Source organism: Crocodylus porosus, unplaced genomic scaffold, assembly GCF_001723895.1.
Source record: "Crocodylus porosus isolate Cpor-Errol unplaced genomic scaffold, CroPor_comp1, whole genome shotgun sequence".
Classification (NCBI taxonomy): domain Eukaryota; kingdom Metazoa; phylum Chordata; order Crocodylia; family Crocodylidae; genus Crocodylus; species Crocodylus porosus.
In genome coordinates this window covers 29993889-30011693 of record NW_017728886.1, presented here as the reverse complement: position 1 = coordinate 30011693, position 17805 = coordinate 29993889, and the positions used below count along the sequence as shown (strand labels likewise).

General features: G+C 43.7%; 1 protein-coding gene across 1 annotated transcript in view; it reads left to right on the top strand.

Annotated features, from left to right (window-relative positions):
* Positions 1-6: 6 nt before the first annotated feature.
* Positions 7-17805, top strand: part of GPR158 (G protein-coupled receptor 158) — a gene marked incomplete at its 5' end in the record, with an annotated part of 371372 nt that continues 353573 nt past the window's right edge. Inside the window, one exon of the mRNA XM_019531865.1 lies at positions 7-686. Coding sequence (XP_019387410.1) covers positions 7-686 — 680 coding nt within the window. The remainder of the gene's footprint in view (positions 687-17805) is intronic.

Sequence of the window (17805 nt, the reverse complement as noted above, 5' to 3'; positions counted from 1 at the left end):
GTGCCGCGGGACGTGGCCTCCTTCCTGTACAGCGGGGACGCCCGCGAGCTGCGGCGGGCCAACTGCTCGGCGCGCTACGAGCTGGCCAGCCCGGGCGGCCGGTCCCGGCTCGGCTCGCACCCGGCCCTGCACGGCGCCCTGGACACGCTCACCCGCGCCGCCAACTTCCTCAGCGCCATCCTGCAGAGCAACCGGTCCCGCGAGCAGAGCTGGCGGGACGACGCGGAGTGGTACCGCGCCCTGATCCGCAGCCTGCTGGAGGGGGACCCCCGCATCTCGCGGGCCGCCATCACGCTGGGCCTGGAGCCCCTGTCGTCCGCGCCGCGGGTCGTGCTGCAGGCCAGCCGGCACGAGAGCCGCATCCTGCTGCAGGACCTGCCGGCCGGCGCGCACCGCCTGCACAACGCCTCGCTGGACACCGAGTGGTTCCACGGCCTGCGGCGCAAGTGGAAGCCGCACCCGCACGCGCACCCGCAGCCGCAGCCGCACAGGAAGGCGCTCGGCCCGGGCCCCAAAACTTTGGAGAGCGGCTGGAGGCGGCGGGACAGCCCCGCGGCCGACAGGAGTCACGTCAGGTGGTCCTCCCCGTACCTGGAGTGTGAGAATGGGAATTACAAACCCGCCTGGCTGGTGACTCTCTCCACAGCTTTCTATGGGCTGCAGCCAAACCTGCTTCCCGAGTTCAGGTAGGCAAAGGTCTCCCCCCCTGCTCCCTTACTAGGCACGGGGGTGCTGGAAACCCTCCGCTTGTTCAGGGCGCCTCCACCGGTTGTGGACTAGCTACCTGGTCCGAGCCCCCAGCGACGTGAGCTTGCCTTCAGAAGTAGTAGCCTCTTGGCCAAGCCTTGCCTTGGCATGTGCCAGGGCGCCATTCCTTGGTATTTTACAGTCTATAAACCACTGGGTTTTGTAAAATCACCTCTTTGAGCAGGGAGGTCTGTTCCAGGGCAGAATGCAGGGGCTGTGTCTGTATGGAGAAGCCAGGAGAAGCTGCCAGTTGTAGTTATTTCTAACTGCAGGAGGAATGCAGACTTGGTAGTTAGTTTGCTGATGTGTTATTAGTTACTCCAGTGTATAATTAAAACTGGCACAATCCCAGCCATAAATCTAACCAGCCAGAACACATTATTTTTATCCTGCAGACTGCAATTTATAGTCTCCCAAACTCATCTTCTTGGAGGTGTGCTCAAACTTGGACAGTGCACTTACAGGTAAATAAACCTGCCTGGCTTGTAGTCCCAAGACAGTGCAGTGCGTGTGTTTACAGCCTTAAATGCTGGCAGGTCATTACATTTATGCATATTCTTCACTTTAAAAATATCAGTGACCTGGTTATTTCAAAGCACAACCTGATTTTGGGGGTATTTAGGAAATTGCCATCTACCCTCCTACTGCTGTTTAGTTAGCCACTGAGCTCTGAGGGGTATTCAGAGTCAGAGCAGAGAGAAGAGCTCAGAGACTGAAATCTTGACCTTTGACATCAGCAGGAGATTTGCTTGAATCAGGATAGATCCTATGGAAGGAGACCACAGAAACTTCACGTTTCAGACAAGGAACTTTTGCGGCTGGGTAGTGCTTGCTGCATTTTGCAGTTCCTCTGACTGCATTTCTTTGGAGTGGGTGGTGGTCTTTCTGTGGAGAAGACAGCGGTGCAGTTGACCAGCAGAGGTCATCCTGGTAGTGGCACAAATAACTTCCTGCACACATGTGGCTTTCCTAGTGCCTTCTCTTTACAAATGTTCTGCCTAGCGTGTTGGCATAACCTTAATTAACTAAATGCAAAATCCATTGCAACCCTGACATGCAAATATATTTTGGGGTTGTTATTTTTTTCCCTGGAAGGATCTTGGAGTGGTCCATGCTCGTTTTATTGTGTGGAAAGGTTAAAATTAAAGGTGAATATTTCACTATTTTGGAAAAGACAAGTGAAACACAAGTTACATTGAATCTTTCTTAGAAAACTGGTTTCTGTAATGTTTCGTATAAAGGGTGGGGGGCGAGGAGGAGTATATTTGTAGTGTCAAGGCCAAGTGTTCAGTTTATTGCTGTTCCCAATTTGAGGAAAGATATGTGTAAAAATTTTGCAATTTTAAAATAAAGCTACAAAAGCATTCTATACCATCTTGGAAAAATGGGTATAGCTTCCTAGCGATGTAGGAATGCCTAGTAAGTAAGTAATGCCTGGCTTTCTTCTTTTCTAATTACTCAAGTTAGATATGGTAACATTTATTTTTAGAATTCTTACATTCAAATTTAGGCAGCAGAAACTATAATTTGTTTTACAAAAAGAAGTCCATTAAAATTATATTATTGAACAAAGTGAAAAATCTGATGTAATCATTATAATACATATTAGTATTAATTGCCATAAGGTGCTTCTCAAAATAGGTTTTTTATTTCCCCTCGCCATCTGTCATTGACACAAGTTGGTTTAATTTTTTAAATTTTTATTTAAAGCCTATATGTGAAAAGGGGGACATGCTAAGCTTTTTCTTTAAAAAAGCGACATTGATTCTTCCCAACAAAATGTCTCTAGGAACAACTAATTAAGGACACATTACTGCTTCAGTTCACATGCTCCTTCCATTTGATTTTCTAGTATGAGAGCAAAGCAATTATTTGGTGCATGTTCACTCTAAAATTTCATATACTCTCTTCCTTGCTCATTTTTTGTTATGACATTGGCTCACAGTATATTGTATTGGAAGAGAGTTTTCTTGATGGAGGTGTGGCAGTTTTTTTAGGGTTAAAAAGTAAGAGCTAGCCCCTTTGCTTGTGTTAGTTGCATATGCATTCATATGCAAGCACATGGCAGAAGGAGAGGGATACCATCCTATGCTAAAACATTGGGCTAAACTTTCCTTTCAATTACACCCACTGAGCACTTTTGTAAAAGTCAAATGATTGATTCAGATCTACATAGGAGGAATAGAAAACAGAGTTTGCCCCTCACAGGAGCATTGCCACTCAGATAGCAATGGTATGTATCCATTGCTATTTGTGTCCAGGAGTTGTCACTGTTTGGAGACAGACATCTTCTCAATGACATTCTTGAAATGTAAGCAAAACATTCTTCCATAAAGGCCACCATACTCTGTGCTACTGGAGTGAGTTGCACAGGGCGAGCTTTCTAATGAAAACACTTCAGTGTCTGTGCTAAAGAGCATTTCCCAGAAATAGGCAGCCCAACTGTCTGAGGTGAGGGCCAAGAAAAATTTGGGAACTCTTGATTCAGTAATTGTCTTAATACTCATCAATATTAAGATGAAGCCAGTAGAGCAGGATCCTTTCCCTGCATTTTTAAGATTTGCCATTGACTAAGTGGTTCTGTAATAACTTGATCTCTTATTTCCTTGGAAAAAAACACCATATTTTAGTTTTTACTTTTGGTGTTAAAGTTTAAAAAGGGACTGCTTATTACACAGTGGCAATGACATGGAATTATTTTACTATTTAGGAAACCCTGCAGTTCATAGCAAAGAGGGCACTTTTATGTAGGCAAAATGCATCCTAGATGAAATTGACTGTCCCTAGTCCCTTCCTTACAAGGTCTGACTAATGGGAATTGTGGGGTAGAGTTCTCACAAAGTGTCTTCAGTGACAGGACTGTAATTCAAGCCTTTTTCAGGGGCTTTTCCTGCCTGTGATGGTACGGTCATAAGGTTTGCGTTTTCATGAGCCTTGTATAATACTTTCCATCTGATTTCCAAACCTCTGTTATATGTAGGCATGGGAGTACCTTCAGTGGTACACAGAGGTTTAGAAGCTTTGTGTTCCACTGGTCCGGTATGCTGCTTCAACTAGGTTAATAAGAACAGTTATTCACAGCCTTGGCAAAGCACTGCTGTCTGGTGCAATATTATGAGGTAGTACTGAAAAAGACCTTGGGGTGATGTAATCCTCATCCTTGCTATTGGAAGCACCATATGATAAAATTGCTTTCATAAATTTATCAAACTCTGTCTTTAAAGCAGTTAAGTATTTTTCCTGTAACCCATTTGGAAAGTTGTTAAAGAATCTCACTGCTTTAATGTTTAGGGACTTCTTCTAACCCTTAACCTGAATTTATTCATGGCCAGCATATACTCATTTGTTCTTGTGCCAACATTTATCCTTTACCTCAGGGCTGTCCAACTAATGGTCTGTGGGCCACATGGGGCTCACAAGAGGTTAAGTTGCAGCCCCAGGTTTCTTCTTGGCCACCACTGTCCCCATCACTCTGTCTGCCTGGCATAGGTGGTGGAAGGGGGGGGTCTAACAGGGCTTAGGCCCCCAAACGCGGGGCAGTGGTAGGTCTGCAAAGCAGCACAACCACAGGCTTCTGGTGGCTGCATCAGGGATGGGGAATGAGTGGGGCTGGGGCAGGCACTGCACAGCTGGCAGGGCATGGGACTGAGCTGTGAATGGCTCATTGGGGGCGCAGTTCCTGCTGCTGTGAGCACCCCAGGAGGCATGGTGCTGTGTGCCCCGGATCTGCATGGGGCAGGGTGGGCTGCGACTTGCTGCAGGCAGGGGCCAGGGTGGCACCAGGCTCTTCCTGGTGGGGGCGGGCTGCAGCCACAACTTCAGTCTGCCCTGCCCTGCACAGACCCAGAGGCACATGCTCCCCATGCCTCCCAAGGTGTGTGCGGTGGCGGGAGCTGCCACCCTCTGCCTGTGCCGGATGCCCTCCGAATGAGCCACTTGTGGATCTGTCCTGCGCCGTGCCCTGGCTGCGCAGGATGGGGCCTCAATCTTCCCTCTCCTCCTGCCCCTTCCCCCACAGACTTATCTGCTAAGGGCGGGGTGCATGCACGCACACGTTCAGTCCCCCCCCACCGCCCTCCAAATGTTTCTCCCTCTGTCTATGAACAGCAGCCAGAGCCTTTGGGCTCTTTCTCCCTCCTCTGGCTTCCACTTCCTGCTCCCGCCCCAGAGGGTAGGGCGGTATGGGTAGAGATCTGAGGGTCAGGCTCATGCTGTGTGGACATGTATTGAAGTGGGAAGAAGGGGGTGTACAGGCACACGGTACATCAGGGAGGTGCTGTCCAGTGGGCAGTTCAGGGTACCCATGACTCTGGCTCACACAAGTGCTGCCCCTGCTGGTGTGGCCTATGGTCCCTGGCTACTTAGAAGCTGGACAGCTGTGATTTAGCCTAAATAGCTCATTCCCCCACCCCTAGTGTTTACTCCCTCACCCCCTATATCCCTACATTTATAGTTGTCAGTCACATCTCCTCTTAGTCTGTGTTTTCCTAAATTGAATAAGTCAAACTCTTAGTCTCCTCGCAAATTCCAGGCCCTACATTTCGTAGCAGCCATTCTGCAGCTATTTCAGTTTGAGTTTAACTTCCTTGAACATGGTGATGAGAATTACTCTGGATGAGGTAATGCCTTGTACAGTGGCATTGATACTTCCCTGACTCTACTGTACTAATGGCTCCCTTTTTGGTTTTCTGTAGTCTCTTGAGTACAAACCTTGATACGCTGCCATTATTGGAAATGGTCATATCTGTTACTCATGCGAGGTTTTTTACAGCAGGTCCGAATATCTTCAGGGTCTGGGTTAAGTATGTATTTCCAAGCTTCCTTTTAAATAGAACTGTTGGGAGAGTGCATATGAATGATGGTTATTTGGCAATGCATGACCATTCTCAGCAAGCTGACAAATTAGCTTGAATGATGCTGTGTTCTGGAACATTTACAGAAACCTCACTCTCAAATTTGGCTGCACCAGGTATTATCATTTTTATTTTTGTTGTCTGTCTTCCTGGCATACCATCCTTATCACTGATTATTAGAAAGATATCCCTTGGTCCATCGAGCATTTTTGCTGCGTAGTCAAACCCAGTCCTTCTACAAGGACGGTGGAATTCACGGGATCACCATTAACTGATCAGCGGGAGTTGGGCGTGGCCTGTCTTGGCTTTTATAGTAAGGTGTTCAGCGGAGGGTGTATGGCTGAAGAAAATAAAGCAACATGCACAGTGTGTAATTTCCCAGGATGTATTTTACTGTAGCTTCTTAAATATGACAGAGGAGAAAATATGTTAGCACAACAGCTTCAAAAGTGGATTTAAATAAGTTCTGAAAACATGAAAGACAGTCTCTAGATTATTAATTTCCACTTATAAATGTGTTTTAAATCCTTCCTTAAATTATTTCCCACATATAAACTAGTTTTCTAATTTCTAATTCCCTAACATCTTTAATCCTCTTTCTCCTATTTCAAATTGTGAAAGAAAGATCACTCCATTAAGATAAGGGTTATGGCTTATTATATTGTTGTATACCTTCTGAAAATTCTGTGAAGTGGTGGCATTACCATTTCCTTACACAAGGATATGAGTGCCCATCTGATGATGGGGAGGGGGAAGGCTTGGGTAGGTTTAGAATCAACTCTGAAGATGAGAAAAGGGCCATTTATTTCTGCGAAACTTTCAAAAGTTTTGGCTTCCTGGTCATGAAAAGAGATTGTAGAGGCCTGTTCTTGTCTGCTTAGAGCAGTGTCCACAGTGTATTATTTTTGCTCTAGCTATTCAATAATGGATGCTTCATACTGTTTAAGATGCCACAGAGTATGGATAAAAATAGAGGCAAGGGAACAGTAGCAATAACAATAATATATAAATCTATATATTAAAAATACTGCTTGATTCACTGCCGGAAGCACAACAAACATGGGTATTTCTGAGGGAGCAGGATTGAATTACATGCTACCATTTTTGCTGGTTATTTTGATTTAGAACAGAGCACAGAAGACTAGAGGAAGCTTCTTCTGTGGGTAAACTCCTACTACCCCTATGGGGGGAGGGAGAGATTTTTGTCCTGTGGAGGGAAAGTCTGGAAGTAAGTTCTTGAAGGTCTATGAAAATCAAACCTCTGCCCCTTAATTTGGTTTTTATTTCTTTTGCCCACAATGTCAGCTTGCAGATGCAGAAGCCCCCACATGAAGAGCTGTCCTTGGTGATGGAATTCAGCCAAGTAGTAATTTAAGCAAGAAAAACTATTTAAGTAGCTCTTTTGATTAAATTACAGAGAAATCCCCAGATATGTACCAATGCATTCCATATATCTGAAGGCAGGTGAGAATCCTAAATAATCTCATTGACAACAGAGGCTTCAGATCTAACTACTCCACATTTTGTAATACTTTTTCAAATGGCCCCAGGGATTTCCTCTGCAGGTGAATCCTAATTTATGTGCCAACATTCCTATACCCTGTACTCTAATTACAGTTATTTTTAGTGAAAGCTGGTGCTGTTATGAAAATGCATGCTGAAAAACAGCAGCGATTCTACTACTAAGGCCTTAGAAAAATATGTATCTCTGCTATTAGTGAAAGCTGAATTGTAGAGAGGAACAGATCAAAATCCAATTCTTTTCTATGTACAGAATAAGTCCCTAGAGCCATCTATAGCTCCGAGTGGACACACACATATACAGATAAAGGTTAACGTTTAAAAAATGGCTGGGTGATTTAGGGACATAAAGCCCCCTAAAGTCTTTAACTCTGAATGATACTTAGGCTTGAAAGTCTCTTGGGACGTCTTCAGTTCTACATTAAGGCTTTTAAAAAAGTAAATGGTAATATATATTTTGGATGCCTCACTAGGATACCTTGACAAAACCAGATTCTCAGAAGCTGTTAACATCGACCCACAGAAATTCAAGATTCTTTAATGAGTCTCAGATTGGACATCTCCAAATCAGGATGCTCAAAATCACTACTCACTCTTGAAGACCTAGGCTATGCTGCTTGCATTCTATGCAAAGGAGATGAGGATTTTCCATATATAGTGTATATATGTCATGTGTATATAATACTGCTGAAATCTTTACAAAGGAAGGATATAATTTGGTCAAGTTGTCCACATGATGTATATTGTTAAAGGTTGTCTTCTCTTCATATGCTTATCTCTCTCTAAATTCCTGGAGATCTTGCTGATTCTCTATCCCTACATCCTTTTCACTAATAGAATTGTTAGCTTATATGGGTAGACTATAAGCAGAACCGATTACACAATTAGAAGAACTTGCTTCTTAGTCATGTGTTTGGCATCCCTTCATCCTATTTGTCTGTAACACTTACCTGTCCAAAAATAAATACACAGAAGCAAAAGACAGCCTCTGCACTCTTGCTCAACTGAGTCCTGCCCTCATTGCCAAAAAAGACTCTCTAGATCTTTGAGACAAGTATAATGTTTGTCACTGTTTAAGTCTTTGGCAGATCATACTGTGTGGCTGTGCTTATAAGCAATATGAGAAAAAGGGAACCTGCACTTTCAGTTTATAATGTGCACTAATGTAAAAAAAATCCTTCAGATATCTGGTTTTTTTACAACACATTGTTACAATGAAATATTATAACTACTGAAATTATCAAGATAGCTAGTAGGCTGGGAAAACAAGCTTAAATCAATTTTTGGCACAGATTTCAAAGCAGACAGAATGCCAACAAACAGTGGTACTGAAAATTAAGACAGACATAAAAGCCTCTTAAATCAAACCTTCTGACCTGATGGAAAATCCTCGATGACATCATTCTTTAACAATTACCCATTATACATAATTGTAACTAGTAATTTCTCATCTCTGAAAATCTAAAATGTTAAACATGAAACTCAAAGTAGTATTTTTTGTGTCAACATTGTAAAACAAGGATTCAAGACAAATATTTATAGTCATAAGAAGATAGCTTTCAATGGATAAAATACACTTGTTTCCCAGATGGTCTATAATTACTATTAATTTTATTATTATCACCGTGGCTTGGGTTCGGCTAAGCAGGGCTCTCAGTTGGCTAAAAATCAGACTGATGTTATGCCAACAAGTTAAGTTTTCCAGTTGTGCTGTTCATACTTGTCTTGAACACTTGCACCCAGACAGCAAAGCAAAAATTATTCATAGTTCAGTAAATATAATGTTTAGAAGTAGTTGATCCCTATATGTACTAGGATGTCTTCTTCCATATGTTCCCTTTTCTGAATACTGAATCAAAAATAACTAAACATGTAGGTGGTTAACAAGTCTGTGCTAACTACTGTATTAATCCCAACTACATTACAGAAATATGTCATCATTTACATATCAGGATACTTATATATCATATGGTGTGGCATACATCTGTGATGGATGTGCTGCAAATGGCAGGTTGTCCCAAATGGATGCTGTAAATCTCTTTTACCACATTGAGCCATAATGTATTCTGTAAATGCCACACACGCACTTTACAATAAATTTTTCTGATATTATTTTACATATCTCAAGTAGATTAAAAAAGCTATATTTATGGAGAAGGGTAGCCAGTAATAGGGGCTATAATAGTGGTTAATGGAACTACTGAATTAAAATGAAATGCAGAGAATCTTCACAAGCTGCTGAGGTTTGGTAGAACATAGTGAAGAGGATGCACAGTTCAAAAGTGATGCTCTTCACCTTTAGAAACTGTCTAAACTCCCCAAAAGAGAGTGGTTAGTTTTATTTCTGGATTGCAGCCTATGTTGACGTTGAGATGATTTCTTACTGCTGTTAGGAAGAACCATTATTTATATTTCCCCCATCCTCTTCAGTCTTAAGAATTAATCTTTCCTGTTTTCCTGGCACAAGCCAGATCCGCTTCTTGCTTATTCTAAACTACAGCAATGCATACATAGGGGTCTGGGAAAGAAAAGGTAAAAAGGGTTGGGTCACCTCATGACTCTTGGAACATTTCAGGAGTGTGGACTGAAGACTCGTGTGTGGAACAAAACTAATAAAAACCTTGTCTGAAGTTAATGCCACAAGGAGTTCTAGCAGTGTCAAAATCCCCTGAGGAAAGAGTTGGATTTTTTTGGACAATTTTTCACACCAAAAAATGAAAAGTTTTAGTTTTGAAAACCATCTTGAAAAGACAGTTTGAAATTTGAAACTATTTTAATCTTCATTTATATGTTCTTGTTGAGATAAAAGTGCTTTCCATGGGGAATTTTGAACAAAAACATTTCATTTGAAATTTTTCAAGGATACAGCTTTGGAGTTTTCAATCAGCCCTGGTGTGGAAAGGCTGGAAATGTTTTCTACTGTTCAATGCCTTATTGCAGAGCACTTAGAAAAATACTCTACTCTTCTGTGCTGTATGATATAGACTGCATTTGTTACAAATTCCCTAATCTAAAATACGCCCAAATGCATATTCAGATTCTTGCTCTGCATTTGCAGTCCCTAATTGTTCTGGGTCCTGTGTACTGTTGTTCTAGCTTCAGGCTGCTTTTTCTTTTCCTGGCTGTTTTTCCATCCTCTTATATCTCTTTATCATTATAGGATTTTTACAACAGCCTGCTCATTACACAATGCAGCCTACTACTGCAGACAAAGAAGAAGGCTTTGTAATTTTTCTGCCACTCATAACAGTGTTAGCAAGTGCTTAGTTCACTTTATTTTCACCTTGCCTCTTTCAGAGAAAATATGTTGGGAGTGTTTCTCCTTCCACCAATTAAAAACAAAATCCACACAAGGGAAAAAATCTCTTCCGCAACAGGAAGTAATGGCCTGCTTCCCTAAGGCTTCCATATAGTCTCCCAGGTGAGGCTGCAGCAGCTGTACTAGGAATGAATCAGCACTGATTTTTTCACCAGGTAAACTCATCTCTTTGCAAGAGTCAAAGTACTAAGCTGAGGTTTTTGAAAAGCTTTCAAAAGGGTCTAGTTTATAAGGTATGCTGGGGAAGCAGATTTGGCTGTAGTCCTGCAAGTTTACTTTGTGAACTCTTTGCTTATGTGCAACCACACTGAAACAAATACATAGCAGAACTAGCCATGCTGCAAATGCACTGACTTTTGCATTCAAAATGATGAAGAAAAATATCACAGGGTTCCCAGGTGTTCTGGAGGGATGGGATTCGCTTTTGATCAAGTTAGGAATCACTTGAACATAATGAATAACTTTGTGTAGCCAGACAGCTTGTTGTTAAAGGCACATGATCAGAGGCTTGAAAGTTCTTTTAAGTCTTAATAAGGGTGGGGAGTAAATCCTGCTAAGGAAACTTAATCCACACATATGGCTTACATATACAATATTAAATGCGTATGGTATGCTTTTTTTGTTGTTGCTTAAACCTTAATCATTTGGGGTATGAAGAGCTGGACAATTTAATAATATTAAAGTAAGGAGATCAACAAACACTGGAATTTAATTCACAAGATAAATATGGAGTTGCACAGGTAAAGATGCAAGTTAAATGTGTGTGAATTTTGATATGTCAGGGCTTGATTTTCATTTATAGTTGAACATGAGAAGAATGATACTTTTAGCAGTTTTAGCATTTCTAATTGTTAATAAATGGACCTAGAAGAGACCCAGTCTGTTGCCCATTCAGTTCTGTGTAAGAGATTTATGAATTAGATACTAAAGGTGAAACTGTGGCCTAAGATGAGTAAGCATAACTTGACCAGAGTGCAGTTTCATTTGCTCACACCAAATCTGAATTTGGCCACACATGATTCAAAGGAATAAATGACTCTGCAGGTTTTGTTATCACTGTTCTTTCTGGTGTATACTGTATTCTTGCCAAGATGTAGAATTGTCTAATTCAGCAGTAGCCAAACTTTTCAGCTGGCATGTCACAAATTAACCCCCACCATTCATGAGTGCCACTTCAATCTCTCTCCCCTGCCTGATCTACTGCTTTTCTTTCTGTTCCCTGATCTATCTGCCACCATGTTGCATGTCTGCTCCCCAGTTTGCTGCATACCACACAAACAAGCTGTCCATGCCACCTGTAGCATACGTGCTGTAGGTTGGCCACCTGTGGTCTAATGGATAAAGCAAGGCGTTCCTGAGATGTAATCCTAGTTGTGTGACTAGTACCCTGTGAAATCTTAATAATTTAATACATTCTTGACTCAGTACTGCGTTTAAAATGGGGATGATAATATTTCCCACTTTTACATGGCTCGGCAAAAGTGATTTAGTGTTTGTCAAGTGGCTCTGAAATTACCTGTTATTTTGTTCATTGTATATCAACAGCAAATGGTTTTAATTGTTTGAGAGTAATTGTTTGTCGATGTTGTAATAAACACATCAGGTTTTTTACTACACAGATGTTAAGCATTCTGGTTCCTAGCCTGAAATTAACAGGTTAAATTCATAGAGCACATAGCTGATGGCATCATGCGTTTCTTGGATCTGGGACTCAGCAGCGGATAGGAATTATGGCTGTAGGTGCTAGGCAGGCAGTCTATAGTAAGGATATCCCTTTATTTAGCAGTAGAAATTCAACTTTGTAAAGGCCTGGATTTCTTATAACATCTGTGGCTGAGGTAGTGTAGTATAATATGTTGTGGACTGATTTTATGTTCAGTCAACATAAATTTGTTGACTGAAAACGAATCTCTGAATTCACCTGTATGAATGTATATTATGACATTTGCCCTAATTTTATGTACAAAGTAGTCCTTCCAAAGGTTCTAATGCAACTTTTAATAATTAAATCCAAACAGCAGCAAGGCAGTCAAGCAGTAATAGTGGTTGCACAGTCTCTGAACATGAGTGTTTATCTCCCTGATGCTAATTGATTCCATAGGAAATGTTTTAGGAAAAAAGGAAAGAAACTCTCTCTTTCTTTCTAGATGTGCAGCTGCACTTTGAACATTTTGGGCTTTTTTCATACCACTGCATTTGAGCTGTTTATAGTATGGTGTGATGAACAGGGAATTGAATTGGTCTGCTTTCAGTTGGAAGGAGTTTTCTAATATTGTAGGAGAATTTTTTGATGATGAAAGCTTTTAGGTTCTTGGCACATGAGCCTGATTGTTCAGGGAGTGCTTTCTGATCTATTTAGTATGTACTGGAAGCATCCCACTCAATTTCCTAGACACCAGTGATCTGCTTCTATATTGCTCTGTACCTAGTGTAATCATTGATATCACTGTAAAGAGAACTGAAATGCTATCAGGTGAAAATGGTAGCATTTTACCTTTGTGTTACACTAATGTAAACGAAGTTAGAGGAAACCAGAGAATCAGGCCCCATGGATCCTAGAAATCATGTAGTAATTTGTTATGATCACTAAGATGCTATGCAGTGGGTTGTGTTGGAGCTTTAGAGCCAGTTGATTTAAGGCAGGGGTATAAACATATGGCCTGTGGGCTGGATCTGGCCTGTGTGTGGCTGAACTGGCCCCAGGCCTGGCTCTATGCACTGAATATGGTGGCACACTGGACCTGGCACCATGTACACTATGGGCAGCATAGGGGTTTTGCAAGATACCACGTGCACCCCATGCCCCAAAACCCAGTGGCATGTGAAGCATGGCATGTCTAGCCCATGCACTTGGTGCTAGCTCTGGAGGCTACTTGCACAGCCCAGGACGAATGTATGCTGTATGCACTGCATGGAGCACAGGGGGCAGCCACAGGGTGCATGCGCCATTGGCACGCTGCTAAATCTGGAGCCCCCATGCAGGGCTGGTCAGTGGGGTGCCACATGGAGTGTGGCACATGCTCTGGGGATAGGACCAGGATAGACCCACTGCAGAGTGCCTGTGGTGCTGGATCCTGCCCATGTGCCACCTGTGCCAGCCCCTGGGGATGACATGGGTGCATGATGTCTGTTGCATGAAGGTTGGATCTGACATTGCAGGCAGCGCAGGGGTCCAGGGCATAGGCTGCACGTGGTGTCCTGTACTGCTTCCCTGTGCTGCCTGTAATGCTGGGTCCAGCACATGTGCCATCAGCAGTGTGAACCCGGCAGGGGGTTGGCCTGAGTGCTCTGCTGGGGGGGCAGTCCTGGCCCTTCCCACACACCAGCTCAGGTACACTCACCTGGCCCATGGGGTCTGATGAGTTTTAAATCCCTGGTTTAAGGGAGGAGTATATGGCCTTATTGCACATTTTGTGCACAAGATGGGGTGTTGGATATAGACAGAGTACCTTTGCCTGGGCAGTCAGGATTGGGAGCTTTAGGTCATATTTAGTAGGGCTGTGTGAAGCTTCAGTCCCTGATTCGATTTGGTGGAGATTTGTCTCGATTCGGTGGCCAAATCTCTGAATCCAAATCGAATCAGAGATCCCTTTAATCTCTCTGAATTGAATCAGAACCTTCTGAATCAATTTGGAGAGATTCGGAAAGATTCAGTGATTTGAAGATAGACACAGCTTTAAATGTTTTTTCTACAGACCTTTAGGCAGCAGGGGCTTGTGAATGCTGTGATGCATGGCTTGTCCCATAGAAGCATGGGGTGCTCCCCAGTGTGCTCAGCAGCAGGCCCAGAAATGGACCAGAAGCACTTCCAGTCCACTTCTGGGTCTGCCAGGGAGTGGTGTCTCCTGGGTTTGGGGGTGGGGGGCACCCTGCAGCTGATTGGTGAGTCAGAGGCGGGGCATGGGGACCCCCTGCGCGCTCCCCAGCAGAATCAGAAGTGGATCAGAAGTACTTCTGGTCCACTTCTGGGTTCACCGCAGAGCACATGGGGGGGGCTCCCCTGCACTCCTGTGGGATGCTGCATGCGCCCCAGCATCGCAGCGATCACGAGCCGCACCTGCTACCTGAAGGCATGTAGAAAAAACTTTTAAAGCTGTCTCAGTGTCCAAATTGCTGATTCACTGGATCAGCATTGAATCTTTAGATTTGGAGTCGGCTGAATCAAATCAAGGACGCTAATCTGAATCAATGAATTGAATTGCTGTCCCTGATTTGGGCCAAATCTGAATCGAATAGGGCCCGCTTTGCACACCCCTAATATTTAGGTGTGGACAGCACAGGTTACTTGTGGGGTTGGGTTGGGTTGTTGGTAAGAGTTTGTCTGTTCCCAGGTAGCACCCTCTCTGTTGAGAATAGGAAAGGATTCTTGGCCAGAAAAGAACCCCTTGATTGGGTTCTCTCATGTGTAGGAGAAAATGAGAAATCCTCACTGGAGGTTCCCATTGTCCAGGTGCTGCCCTCTTCCAAAAGAATATAAAAGGGGTGGTGGTACAATGTGCCTAAAATATTTCAGAGCAAGAATTACTTGAAATTATAAATGCCTTGTGAAACACTTTTCTTTTTGTTGAGCTGCATGTAGTTGTTGGTATGTATAGGCTAACTGGGGCCAAAAGATGGGCAAAAGCAGTATTCTGAGGGCTGTGTAAAGTTGGTGGAGACAGAGGTGAGGATCTCTGTAAATTATACTGGTTTAGATGTCATCTGTCCACAACCATCCCAATGTAGCAGTTTACTGAAAACAAACAGGCTTTTAACCTGCTCCCCATCACCTAGTGGCAAGGCACAGTAACAACTGTCTACTGTATGAGCTAACATGATAGCTGTATGCATACCCATTTTTGATCCCTCTGTAATTTATGTTGACATACAACATAACATTCAGGGAGGTTAGGGGGAGGTTAGATGGAGTAAAAATGGCTACCCAGTCTAAGGTAAGCTGAAATGTGGGGGCTAGTGGGGACTGGGAAAGTTTGGTGGGATAGATGGGGCAAGCAGGGTTTGCAAAGGGCTTAGAGGGCTTGTGGGGGACAGTGGGATCTGTGGGGGAGTTGGTAAGTTTTGGGAGGTTTTGGTGTGGTCAATGGACTTATGGTGTGAGGGATGGGGGGCTTCTCCCCCTCCTCAAACCAGGGGTTGTTTTTAGCCCCTGATCCTCCCACCCCCAGGTAAACCATCCCCCTATCCCAGCAAACCTACTCCCATCTATCCCCGCCCTCCCCCCCCAAGCTTACTTTGATTGGCTCCTGGCACTAGCAAATGCCAGTCAAACTGGAACCAGGAGTGGCTTGCAGGATAGGGTGTTTGATGGACTTAAGGAAGGGGGCACTGGCTGTTCCGCGGGGGCAGGATGCCTTCATCTGGGGGAAGGGCCAGGGGGCTTAAATGGCCAAGATGGTAGGAAAACTGCAGCCCTAGGGCTGAGGTCAGCAGTTGGCCTTTCCCAGACCCAAGGCTGTGCTGGGAATTATACAGAAGTTCACTTAGTTTGATCTCACCGGCCCTGATTTAAGTTAGACTACCTCTGAGGTACACTTAACTTAGATCAGGTCAGCCATTTTTAGATTGATCTCAACTTCATGAACTCCTGTACAATTCACACTTAGATTCCTAGTTAGGCCAGTCTAAGGATAAGGTCTTCATCTGGGAAAACTGTGTTAGATCAGGTGGGCATTTTTAATAAGCTCTAACCTTCCCCTGTCCTCCCCAAATGTCTGTACCTAGCTTTAATTCAGCTCTGTGGGTTGGCTAATTTGCAGTGTCACTCAGCAGTGCTAACAACCTGCAGCAAAGGCCTTGCAAAGGCAGTGTGCATGAGATGGCAGCTGGGGTGGGCTGTACATTTACTCTGTAGACGTTGCCCAAATGACCAATCAAGGATTGAAGCTGTGGTGCTGTGTGTACAATAATGTAAAAATTGTGTGCAAGGTAAGTAAAAGAATCCAAAAAGCTTTCTTACTTTCTGTCTTGGAGACTGATCCAGCAACTGAAGTTAGTGGGAACATTTTTCTGTGGATGTCAGGGGCAGGATTTAGTCTTGATTTATCAGGTGGATGTCTTCTAGAGGGTAAGTTATCAGTATCGCCCAAGTTTAGAACAGTGGAGCTGACACTTACGTGCTGCTTATTGTATTACACAGAAGCTAAAGCTGTCTTCTCTAGAGAACATCCTATTGGGGCTAGCTTACAGTGTATGTTGCTCTCAAAATTAGAAGTGCAGGCCATTAATGATATCTAGATTAGTTTACTGCTTCATTTTAAAACTTGAAGGGCTTGAGAGTCATCCATTTTTTGACTATATAACTTACTGAATGTTTCCCATTTTATCACAGATTTCTTTAGATTTAAGGAGTATTTTCTGGGTTATGGTCTCATAGTAATTCACTTCAGTGCATTTTAGCCCCATAGGGCACATCCAGACAAGTGGGAATGTGCATACCCTGGGGACAGCTAGCAATAGCAGATATTTGTGCTGCTGTTACTTGTCCCTGGGGAACACCCCTGCATGCGTGCTCCGGCATGTGGAAACTTACCCTGCATAGTTTCATAGTTGGTAGTGTCGGAAGGGACCTAAGTAGATCATCATGTCCAACCCCCTGCCATGGCAGGAAAGCATGCTGGGTTCCAATGACCCCGGCTAGGTGTCTATCTGGCCTCCTTTTGAAGACTTCCAGGGTAGGAGCAAGCACCACTTCCCTTGGAAATTGTTTCCAGATCCTTGTTGCCCTGACTGTGAAGTAGTGCCTCCTGATATCTAGCCTCATACCTAATGTAGAAAGATAATGAGATGCGGCCATCTTTTCTCTACCTGTCCAGCAGTAGCATGTGGTAGGGAAGGCTGAGGCTAGCACCTGGCTGGCCCCAGCAGCCTTACCTGGGGTCCTGGGGGCATGCCAGGGCTCCACCAGTGTCAATCTGGGTGTGCAGAACCTGGCCAGCAGACGGAGTGTGGCTCTGGCTGACCAGGCTCTGGTTTCATACTGCCATTATGTGTGTTGCGCTGCTTTTTTCTGATGCCAGATTTTTTTACACTGGGATCTCCTGCAAATTAACACTGCAAATTAACCGACATGTATGGTGGGTGGAGTTTGTGGTGTGGCAGATGGGTCTGTGATGCCGCAGATCACACATGCGCTCATTTGGACGCGCCCATGGAAGCTGTCTGCAGTCATTGCCTTAGCACAGTGATTCTCAGCCAGGGTGCCATGGCATTCTGGGGTGCCTTGAGAACTTTTCAGGGGTACCACGTAATAACACCACTGTTAGATGCGCAAACCTGATTCACAAGATACATCCAGATATTTTAAATAGGAATCTGTAGAGTTAAAAACATTCTGACTGGTGATTTTTTTTTTTTTTTTTTTTACGG